This window comes from Dermacentor andersoni, chromosome 10, assembly GCF_023375885.2.
Source record: "Dermacentor andersoni chromosome 10, qqDerAnde1_hic_scaffold, whole genome shotgun sequence".
Taxonomy (NCBI): Eukaryota; Metazoa; Arthropoda; class Arachnida; order Ixodida; family Ixodidae; genus Dermacentor; species Dermacentor andersoni.
The window spans coordinates 128,034,582-128,046,397 of record NC_092823.1 but is presented as its reverse complement, the minus strand read 5'-3'; the positions used below and the strand labels follow the sequence as shown (position 1 = coordinate 128,046,397).

Here is an 11,816-nt window from a genome sequence, read left to right as displayed (position 1 = left end):
TGTAGGATAAGTATAATCAAGGAAAAGAAAAAAAATATTTTGCAGAACAACTTTCAGCAATAGTGGAAAACACCAGGGAGGAAAGCGGAAGTGGGCTTTGTTGTGCATTCAAGTACACAGGAGCCTACTAGCTAGAACAAGTTTGTTGCCACTTGCAATACAATGGAAAGATCCCCAAGGCACTTACGTGGCCGTCTTGTATACCTATACAGAGCTACTAATCAGTGACATCACGGAGACACACACGTAAGCACTTGCGTACTATCTCAGATACAATTCAAGACCTCAGTGATGGAGTGCCACTACACATTTTACCTAAATGGTGACGACACAACAGGCTTCACCCCGAGTCACCTATGACTTCGTCAGGAATTTGCACAGCCAGTTCTCTTAATGCGTGATCCATATGTATACATTTGATTTGCTTTACATCACGTGTGTACACCACCACTGTAGTCGGAGACCTTGCACTAGCCTGTCCCCTTTGCTTTCAAAAGAAGGAGAGCTGTGTGCCAGGCTGCTGCTTCCTCCTCATCCCGTATACTTCCTCTAAACCAATAAGTGATGTGATTCAGTGTTGGCAGAAGGCATTTAGCAAATAAAAACTTTGTGCTTAATACCGAAACACCACAAAAGGAAAAAAAAGGGGGGGGGAGGCTATTTCTAGTATGTTGCCTGTAGGCAACACTTGTCAATAAAGGGTTAACCAAGAAGTGTCCCTGTAGGATATCTCGGCAGACCAGGAAGCTGTTGCTTGACTTGTACAATAAACGTCCCAGAGGGTAATTGTTTCTCCAATGGTTTCTGCTCAATTAAAAAAAAAATTGAAAAATATGCAATTTCATTTAACATGCGAAACGCTACCATTACCATAGTTTGGAAGCTGATTTCGTTTAATCATGGTGGACTTACTCCAGCCGACCATGATGCATGCTGTACAAACACAGGACTACATGGGGTGCAGTATATCTTTATTTGAATTTTCACAGATGTCGCTGCTTGTAGTCTGACTGCCAGATGGCAGATTTAAGAAAGGAAAACTGCAAAGTGACTAGCAACATCCTTTTATTTTGCAGGGCAGCAGCTTCAATTCCAGAGTCTGTGCAAAAGAAGAAAAAGAAAGCAAAAGGAGCACACATTTCTTGTGCAACATGGGTTAACTCGCTGGTGTTCACTATGGGATTTCAGTTTTAGTCCAGTAGTTCCCATGACAACCTTCGTAGTTTCTTTTTTCTCGTATTTTTGGAGTAGCTGACAATAAGCTGTTGCGTTCAGCCAACAGCATACCACCACTAGGTGTGTCTTATACAGCTATTGCTGTAAAGAAGATTTTGGCACACCAAAACACTTTAACAAAAGTGTAGTTCCAAGCATAGTGAAGATCCCAGAAGGGGCTCGAATCCACATTTGACCCCCTAACTTCATTAATCAATGATAGCTAGCACTGACCGTCACATGCACACAACAGAATGTTGCGGAATAGTACAACACATACCGAATCTCATTTTCCCACAAATTACGCTTACCGTTTCACTAGAACATGTGCCACAGTCTTTAGTAATGCAGCTTGTCAAGGTGGGACAAGGTAAGCTGAATGGAATTCAATAAGAAAAGAAAAGCTCAGATTGACAAGAGAACCACACAGGTTGGGTGCCCAAATACAAATCTTATATACTATGTGACAATGTGCGTACCCTCTATAGATGTGTACACATTTGAGTATTTGGATTGTATAAACGTTATTAAAGTTCCCGCAGGACGCGCGTCGGCACGCATTGGGCATCTCCCACGCAGGGACCGACAGGGAGTACCTAGCGGCCACTGCACAGGCCTGCTAGATGGCCCATTGCTGGTCGGAGTAGCGTGCTTCATAGGATCTTCTCCCACTTGTCCGAGGTAGAGTCAGGCAAAGTGTTTCTACACTCCCAGAACATGCGTGCGAGTGTCACCGCATGAAGGGGATGCCTCATCGGGGTAGAAGTCCAGGATGGTGATGTGTAACGTGTATAATCGATATAACATTTGAGTACTCAACTTGTTTTACAGGCAGTTGTTCCCAGTGGTGGGAAGGTAAACAATTAAGTGGCGACTTATCCTGGATTTAATTAACTCTTTCCGGTGCACATTTTGTTTTTGAAGTACCACACTGAAGTGAACAAACTGTCGCAAAACATTGCATGACCGCTCCAGGCTCTATACGCACAACTGTGGAATGTCAAGATGGAGCACACTCCTCCTATTGCATTGATTATAATATAAAAGCACATGTGCACTCATCAAGCACTGTTACAATTATATATCATCGGAAAGGCAACGGTGTTAGGAAAACGAAAGAGATAAAATGTTGATTGTATTCATAACATACAGCTGTTATTACAGTATTAAGAATGATTCCATTGTCTTTAGAATACATGTTTCTGTTGAAATGAACCCCCATATTAAGCAATCACTCCTCTCCTGTTGCTTGCACTGATGACTTGATGATCACGCTACTGCTTGGCCAGAAGTGAAAGGTTGTCGACCCCTTGCAAACAGATGACAAGGCGAACTCATCAGTCTATTTTTGTAATATCATGTGGGCAGATCCACAATCTGCATAGTTCTTGTGCGGATAAAAAATAAAGATTGGTTTCACTGACTGAAGTCCTGTTTGTCAAGGTATTTTATTTCATTCATGTTTCTGGATAGCGTCTTCAAGGCCCCAACCCAGTTCTGACATTCTGATATACTCCTCTCTACCTGTACCACGTGACCGCCTTCCCTCATTTTGCACACATTTTTTTCCCACTTTGACCCTCTTAAACCTAATGCATTAAAATTCACGGATAATAAGATACACATAAACTGAACTTCGTACATATGCAATATGGCCTCATTCTACTTAAATGCACAAAGTATTGTTTCACATGACCATTTTACTTAAAACGTTGCCATATTTGATTACTTTCCTCACCAATGATAAATGAACAGTTCTTCGTTTCTCATAACACCTGCAGCCAATAACTAACTCGTGGACGTGCTCTGGGTCGTAAACTCAATTATTTTTATAAGCAAACGTTACCTGATTTACAGTATGCTAAATCGATATAGCATTGCTGTGTAATTGCAATGACACACTAGAAGGTGCACAAGGCATTATCTTGCCACGCTTACTTTATTTTAATGGAATATGAATGCCTTGCAACAAAATTATGCACCTTTGACAGATTTATGTCATACATTAACATGCTTATCTTTGATAAATGTGTCACATGTGTGACAAATGCTTATGTAATGGTAGACTTTCACACAGTCTATCACCACTTACAGTTAGAAGGGGGCATTTGCAGCACATTGTGTCAGCGCTTGTGTCTCGTCCTTGGTACTTTGTGGTTGCATGTGTTTGCGCTGTTACAATTTTTATGTCAAATTTGCAGCACAGTTCAAAAGAAACACATATGAACCTTTTATAGTCGGACCAAGTTAACCATTCAGTTTCTATCTTCTTTGTACATGCCCTCTTTTTCCTTTTCTTTTATGTGTGAGCTGGATTCCACACAAGGTCGTCGTTGAAATGACTTGTTTGCCAGTCTGCACGGCTGCAAGGAATAAAGAGAGGCGCTTTGCAGTTGATGCAATCAAAAACACAAGATGGCAGACACCGTTACCTGCATTCCGAAGCATGGGCCTTTCTGTCATCAGGCCTTGGTTGCGCTTTGGGTGGTGCGTGTTCGTTCCAATGGAGATGGACTCTTTTTGGTTCACTTTGTCACAGCCTGCAGAATTCATGCTTTTTGTATGTGTGATGTCTCACAAGCATGAGCAAAATACAAATATCAATACAAGAATGCTCCTCACTCCTATGGCTATAACTGAGTACAGTCATTCTAAATACGTGTCGAACTTCACAAAGTCTCATCTGACACAAAAATAGCTTGACTATATCCGATATTTGTTTTAGGCATGTGTGTCTTGCACTGTAATAGCAGTGGGACAATTTTCATTTACTTCGTTTATATCCAATAATTTGTTATCATTATTGCGATGATGATGGTGATCCAATAATTTGTTATATCTGTGTTCATTATATCATGGTTTGACTATTCCAAAAGCTCGTGCCATCTCGCAACTTACAAGTACTGGCACATTTTCAAATTTGTAGAAGCTTCTCGCATGTGAAACAATGACAGCAAGTATTAAAGTTGAAGAATACCTGAAGAATATCTTCATCTGATAATAAAGTTGCTTTCGAAATGCCCCACCTGGCATCGTTGCCATTATATTGCCATTATCTTGACATCACGACACCTCAAAATTAGCTGACCTGTGGTGATAAGGGCCAGGCATGATGATGGTGTTAATAAAGAAGTAAACAAACGGGCCGTGCACATTGTGTTTCTGACTGTGCTCATCCATGGCAACCACAGCAATCACCAAAACAATGTGGACAGGTGTCTAATATCACTACTCGTCTACCTCTACTGTAACAAAGCCAAAAATCGTTCGTAGGATGAAGTATTACAGTAAACTATTTAATTTGCGAGCAGGTATCTTTTTCCAGAGTTTAGAGGGATTTGGAGCTTCATAGAAGATATGGTAACACACAAGAAAATGACATCAAAAAATTTAATGTCGGTATTCCTTAACTGCAAGTTAACCCCCACACTTTACACATGAAGGGTCGTTGGCCAGAGCTCCTGGAAACATCCTCGGCTTCAGGAAGCAAAAGTGGATACAAATTAAAGAATAGAAACTGATGTGTGGTAATCAAGACTTAAATATTTCGAATTCAACACACCGACGCCTGCTGAAGGAGCTGCTGCACAAATTCTGACTGAAAGCAGCATGTCTCATCCCCCAATTTAAATCGGGCAGAAATATATGGGGAATTAAGCTATCCTTGCCAAATATTGGCATAAGTGGCCAGGGCTGCCCACTTATAATGGCTAACGAACAAGTAAAAGATGTACAATGTTTATTGTCTATTGCTGTCTCCTGACTGGCCTTGCACACTTCCATGTGTTAGCTTACACAGAAGTGCATATAATTACCATTGTTCACGTGAATGTGGCTGCTTTCTGTTGTACCGGTGCGTTCCAACACACACTACAATAAGCTGTCTCTCACGAGGGAGAAAGTACAAACCAGACTCTGTGAGAATATCGCAATCTCAAAAGTAAACACGCTCCATGTGCATGGCGACAACGTCCTTCAAGGTGATTCTGCCAGTAAAGGGCCCCACAACATTGAAAAAATGATCGCGCTTTGTCAAAACCAACTGTTAATTTGCTCGGTAAAGAATGACAGTGTGAAATGGATTGGGCCACAGCTTAAGTGTTGCAACTTGGTGCTCAATTTGCTTAGCACTGCTTGCACAAATGAAATTAGAAAGGATGCCAAGTCATGCAAAATTATAGTAGTTTTCTTTCTTTTTCGACATTCACAACACACAGCTGTCCTGCTAAAATTGCAGTACAAATAATTATAGCACATATATTGCCTGCAAGTAAATTATAATATGTCCAGTTTAAAGCACTTCCTGAAGGGTGATCTAACAAATCTATACTGATCAACGTCAACGTCTGCCTTCAGCCCCTTTATGACACCAGTGAACTATACTGGGAGTCATACAAATATAACGCGTAGTGATATTAGTGTCGACTATCACTTCCCAGTTACTTAAGTTAACTTACAGTATCAACTGTAAATGTTCATATTGAGTGACATTTTGCCTATGTCCAGGGAAAACACGGGGAAGGCGGAAGATGAAAATTCAAGACAATGAGCAAAACAGGAACAAAGTGAAAGGAGGAGCCAACGTTCCGACAAGTGGACTTGTCTTCTTCAAGCCGACATATGCGACACACGGCCGTTGACACGTGATATACAGACAGCCGTGTCACTGGCCTTGTGCACAGCACTCCTTATTCTGAATTCTGCACCCTCGCCGCTAATACACCTTCGCTCGTTGCCACACCCACCCACCTTACGCCCTCTCCGCTTTAAAAGAACTCCGCCTTATATATACTATGGCAAGAAAAGCATATGTCGCCTTGAAGAAGACAAGCCCACTTGTTGAAACGTTGGCTCCTGCTTTCATCTTGTTCTCGTTTTGCTCATCATTTTGCCTATGTGGCACAGGCATCGCACATTGTACATTGGCACATTGGCATTGCACATTGCACATTGGCATTGGCATTGGCACATTGTACATTGGCACATTGGCAAGGATAGCGCAACTCCCCGTGCATTTCTGCCTGATTTAAATTGGGGGACGAGACACGCTGCTTTCAGTCAAAATTCGTGCAGCAGCTAAGTCACATTTCAGCAAAAGAACAAACACTGAGGCTTTCACAGGTGAAAGCAATTGTTTTAGTTAAACTTTATAATTTCCTTTTCTTATCACAGATTACATGCAATAAATACATCATCATTAGACACATCATGCACAAAAAGTTTGGGGACTTTTGCATAAAACACTGTACATGGTCAATGTTGAGAAGGTTTACTGTATACACAACATTTGTGAGAACACAGTCGAAATACACCTCTATTGTTTGGAATCCTCATTCCTGCCACATATCCCAATCCCTTGACACCCTGGAATATTACAGGATCCCAGCTCACCCTAAAAGTTCGTACACATGGCAGTGTTACAGGAATTGCACTCCACTTTGACCATCCGAAATGTGAAATGCCATCACACGTCATTGCTTTTCAATTTTTTCAGATTGTGCCACGAGCTACATTACTTTTGTCCTAATGTTCTGTGTCCTACCTGCCCTTGCTGACCACGAATTTAAGTTATTCTTGCCTTTTGCCAGGAGAAATAAGTACACAGGCTTTTTTTTTTTCTTATTGCAATTAGGTCATGCGATAAAGCTTTGCACAATGCATATTGTCTGCATAAATAATTTAGATTGTTTTCATATGCACTTGACTTCTTCATAATCTCTGCTGTTTCTCATATGCATTTGTATGATTACGTGTTTTGTACCCCCCATTGTGCAGTACCTTCTGCAGGGTCCTTAAGACATTTGTATCTAGATATCAGACAAATAAACACGTAAATAAATAAATAATAGTCAATAACATACATTTTATATGCTTCTGGCACAAGTGTGACGTAGTGCTTCGAAGTGCTGCAGGTGATGCTTCGTAAGCTGCCAAGGCCTCATTGACGATCTAAAGAGAAATAGTAAAAACATTTGCTTTGTTTGACGATAACTTGGGCCACGATTTTGTAGCGATGCCTTTTCCCAATGCTAATGTATTTCAGCGCTTTTCGCGTTAGTGAGTGGCTGCATCTGATGTTCTGCCCCAGGCCAAGCGTCAGACGCGGTGTCTTGACCACCCACGAATGCGAAAAGTACAAAACGCATCAGCATTGAGAAAAGGCATTACTACAGAGCTGCAGCCCAGTGTATCTAAGACATACGGCCTAGTGTACTCTTACAGGAATAGACAACACTCTGATATGTACACCTTTTTGATGGCCTAGACCAGAAAAAAAAAATGTGTGGATTTTTATTTTCTTCTCTTTTTTGTCTCTTTCTTTAGCATGCCTCTTCGCAACCAGATGGGATTCAGTGAACCACTGGATTCCATTAACTCTTTCTGGTCCACATCTTGTTTTTGAAGTGGGGCATTTAAGTGAACAAGCAGCTCTCACAAAACAATGGATGACCCCTCCAGGCTCTGCGTGCACAACTGTACAAGCCAAGATAGTGTATGCTCCTCCTGATGCACTGATGAAAATAAAAGCACTGATGAAGGCAATGACATTTAAAGTTTGTCGGAAGCATGTTGAAAAAGTTATGATCGGGCCTGAGCTGCAAGTTCGAATAATATGTGTAAGGTGCTTTCGTAAAATTAGGTAGAGGTCAGACGTTTGAATTTTTGCTCTCAGTAGGGCTATTTTTTTACCTGCACTGGCTACACGAGCATAGCTAGTGTACAAAGTCACCATTTTTTTTTTACTTGGGTGTACAAAAGTGTAGCTTCGCTCACCTATACAAAGCCACTTTCTTATAATTGCAGTGTAGCATGAAAACTACACCATCTGTACTGCCGTTCCAACAGGTGTAGGGAGCCAACAACAGACAAGCAGGCTGGCACTGCAAACACATGGCACCATTTTGTCTCATAGTGTCAGCACTGATAAAGCGACAATAGTGAATATTCGCTACAAAGACGGTAGCGAAGTGCTGGCGTGACCACGTGTCACAGAGGAAGGTGACCTCATCTTTATTATTTAATTAGAATTCGCAATGTATTTAGCTGCAGTTTGTCTGCATTTAGCTGCAGGCTCTTTTCGTCTGCCGATGCAGAAGATGACGCACAGCCTGCTCCGATTGGCTATGGCCAAGTAAGCCATGTGCAGCACATGACGTCATAACCTCTGTCCGGCACTACACTCGTCTACACGAGCCTGCACGAAGTGCAGGTAAAAACAATAGCCCTAGTATCAGTATGTCATCATGTACAGGTTCACTTTTTTTATGGATTGTACAATGTTCCACATCCAGCACACATAATTCTAAGTGGTTGGGTGGGTTCTTTCCAAGCATGCTAGACACGAAGTAGCTCATTTTCTTGTATCTGGCACTCCAGTAGATGGTGCTCAAATTGCGTTCACATCCTGTAAATGTGACAAACTCACTAGAGAATTGAAAATTGTTAATCTGTTCTGCAGCAGTATGCTTTTCATGATGGTGACACAAACCAAGTCGTGAGACTTACACACCAGGAGGCCAGGAAGCTGCACAATCGCACAGCATTTCAAACATGTGTAGCTGGCTCGAAACCACACAAGAATCAGGTCACTCAAGTCAGTTTAGCTGACAGCTTCCCTTCGTTTTCAGCAGGCTAATATGATTACTAAGAACGCGTGGGTTAGTTTAGAGTGGCATGGGCTTTCATCTTTCTGTTGAACCTGCACTATCACTTGTATCCCATTTAATTACCAACGTATGTTTATTGCATAGCTGCAAGTTGGGCAATAAGTCTGGATGCCAGCCTGTATGGTCTTCTGTGTCTCATGGTGGCTGGTACAAAATATCTGTACAATCTAAGTGCAGTCTAAGTGCAGTTTTGTGATTGTTATGTCAAAGGAACTGACATGATTCACAGTCCTAATTTTAACACTGGGCACATTTAAAGCGACAGACAACCGCTCAGAACATGAATCGAGATAACCTCACTGACGGAAAGATTGCTTATTGTAGTGGCTAAAATGAATCATATTTTTCTCATTGAAGGTGGATTTATATTTTTTATTCTTCACTGACGGTCGTGAAAAATGACCTTTGGCACCCCATGCTGTAAAAACATGAAGTTGCATAAGAGGCCTATCACGTGACCTTCTATTAGTGTATGCGGTTCCTGGTCTTTTAATTGGTATTGAAACGCAGTACACTTTTTTCTGTTATAAGTTTTTTTAGTGGTGCAAGCAGCAAGCGACAATCTTGTTTCTCGCGCAGCACTTCCGGTTCACCTCCTTAGATGATTGGGAACAACATCCAAAATAAATCAGGAAGAAATAGAAAAAAAAATAGTCCAGTACAAAATTCATGGGTTTCATTATACATATATCAGAGCATAACGTTAGTTAACAGTTGAGTTACTTAAGTGTCTGGAATAATTAGAACTAATTAGAAATCACTGATTACCACACACCGAAGCACAGAATCATAGACTTTAGAGACCCACCACATGAGCACTAATTTGGCGAAATTCCTGGAAACCCAAAGTAGAAAGTGGGCATAATGACGTCACTAATGACATCACACTAAAGAAGGTGGCATGATATTTAACCGGCTAATTCATGTTAGTTCAGTCTGCTAGGCAGACTGAACGTCTGCCTAGCAGAGCGGATGTGACATCGCATTCTGCTCTCCCCGTGCTCACCTGCTCGCTCGCAACAGCTGCGCGTGCACGCTTGTTACATGCTCCGACGTTAGCACCGGGGAGGGCGCATAAGGTGCGCTTCATGTGCCATTCACTAGGGGGCTATGACCTGCCAAGTGGCACATGCTGCGTTTCCTCCTCACCCTCCCTCGCTCCTCGCCTGTATATCTTGCCAGGAAGAAGACGTTCGCTCACTTAACCTAAAGAACACCAATGCCAAGGTGCAAGTGCCACTAAGAGACACCTAAGTCAAAGATTAAGGTCGCCTACCACTTTTTATAACTTACAATGTGCAGACAGGCCTTCATTTGCAGTGAGTAGGAAAGTGGCACTGCCTTCAGCTTTGTTTTCTATGAGTTGGCTTGGCTCATCTATCAACAAAACGACAGGGGCCAGCCAGCCATGACATAGGTGTGTACTTAGAGAAAAACATGGTACAAATATAGGAAATGTCTGTACAACAATGCAAACTTATTGTACCAACTTTTTATTTTCAAAAGTGGTTGAAAAGATCAAAATGCAGATGCTTAACCACAGTTACACTCACTCCTGTGAAAGCATAACGACGGGTGGATTTCACAATTTGCGAGCCAGGCTATCGACATCGCTCTCACTTCTCAGCGTTGTTGGAGGAGGGACTCTTACTTTTTTAGAGGCTGCTGAGATCGAAAAATTCTGCTTCAACATGCTTACTTCCACGATTTTACTATCCACATGCTTTTGTAAGTAACTGCTGCAGGTGCAACAGTACCGAGCGTGAGCACTGCGTTGCGCCATAAAAAACTAGGTCCTTAAAAATTGGTTCAGTCCTTTTACTCTGAAGACGCTGGTCTTAGTGATGCACTAATTAGTTTGTATGTTGCATGTTGTGGTATGTTTTGTGCATGCTGTGTCATTGCAATGTGCACCATGCATAATCTTATTTCTCGTCATATCTGAAGAAGCATATTATGTGTACTGCCAGTCAATCCTCTCTAAGATTCTCTAACCAATGCCCAGCCTATCACATATGCTAACCTGAGTTTGATGCCTCAATATTCTGACTTAAGCGTATAAAACTTAACGCAAAGCCCACAGTTAGGTTTTTCATATACCAGAGTGAAGTTTCTGCAACTTGGTAAACAATCCAATTACTAACTTTACTACACAGATTAAGTTTAAAATCAACAATAATATTCTATCGTTTATTAATGCAGATGTACTCTCCATGGCTAGAAACATAAGGGAATAATTTGTTCCAATTTTCCTTGATGCATAACTGTGTTTGGGCATCAAACAGGGTTGAAAAGAAGCTCGCGCTTTCACTCTGTACACCGATATACGCACCTCCTTTCGCTGGCGTTTTTCGAAAGCTCCTCGAATCTTGTTCACCTTTTTGCGATTGTGGTCGAAAACAGAGGGAACGGCGCCGGGCTTCAAAAGCTTCGAGAATGGTTCGAACCCCATTCGCAGGGCGATGCTCGGGTCGTGGACATAGTCCTCGTCCCTGAAGTGCGCCGAGCAGAGTCTGCTGCTCGGTGTGGGCTGCCAGCAATCGCGCTTCATGGCCAGCACCCACAGCCTGCGCAACTTGGGACACTTGGGGAACGTGTGGAAGCTCACTCCGGGCGTCGGGGGCATGTTCCTGCACCCAACCGCAGAACAGGTCGTACACATGGCGCTATATTCAGTAAGTATTTGAAACAAGGCCCGCCCGGCTAGCTGTCATTTAAGAACAACACAGACGCCTCCCGCACGTAATGCCATCAATGCGTCACATCTGACGGGGGCCGCTGTTGACGCTAATTTCCGCTAGGTGCTCGCGTCGTCTGCTGCTGATATCCATCATGCTACAGCAATAGCTAGAGCATTGTAACCCTACCCGCCATACATAAAGTTTATAAGGTTGTCGTATTAAAAAATTACGTGTAAAACCAGTATTTGTAGCA

The 11,816-nt window shown here is 42.2% G+C and overlaps 1 protein-coding gene across 3 annotated transcripts; it reads right to left on the bottom strand.

Annotated features, from left to right (window-relative positions):
- Positions 1-954: 954 nt before the first annotated feature.
- Positions 955-11,688, bottom strand: LOC126545025 (THAP domain-containing protein 1 B-like). 3 transcript variants are annotated; one of them, XM_055078088.2, is made up of 5 exons: positions 11,215-11,688; positions 7,077-7,164; positions 3,648-3,755; positions 3,444-3,578; positions 955-1,590 (listed from the first exon to the last, which is right to left on the bottom strand). In XM_055078088.2, exons 1-4 carry the CDS (start codon positions 11,542-11,544, stop codon positions 3,478-3,480), a joined length of 627 nt encoding a protein of 208 aa, XP_054934063.1. In that variant the 5' UTR covers positions 11,545-11,688; the 3' UTR covers positions 955-1,590; positions 3,444-3,477. The 3 variants fall into 3 exon arrangements, with proteins under 3 accessions (XP_054934063.1, XP_054934062.1, XP_054934061.1); XM_055078087.2 differs by having other exon boundaries at positions 955-1,099; XM_055078086.2 differs by having other exon boundaries at positions 955-3,578.
- Positions 11,689-11,816: the final 128 nt, after the last annotated feature.

Bases quoted from the DNA above. Each gene is read 5' to 3' on its own strand.
- LOC126545025 (XM_055078086.2), bottom strand. From the start codon at position 11,544: ATGTGTACGACCTGTTCTGCGGTTGGGTGCAGGAACATGCCCCCGACG. The intron at 3,756-7,076 runs GTATGTTATTGA...TGAATTCTGCAG, and splicing joins GTGCCAGAAGCATATAAAAT to GCTGTGACAAAGTGAACCAA. The intron at 3,579-3,647 runs GTAACGGTGTCT...TATTCCTTGCAG, and splicing joins GCCCATGCTTCGGAATGCAG to CCGTGCAGACTGGCAAACAA.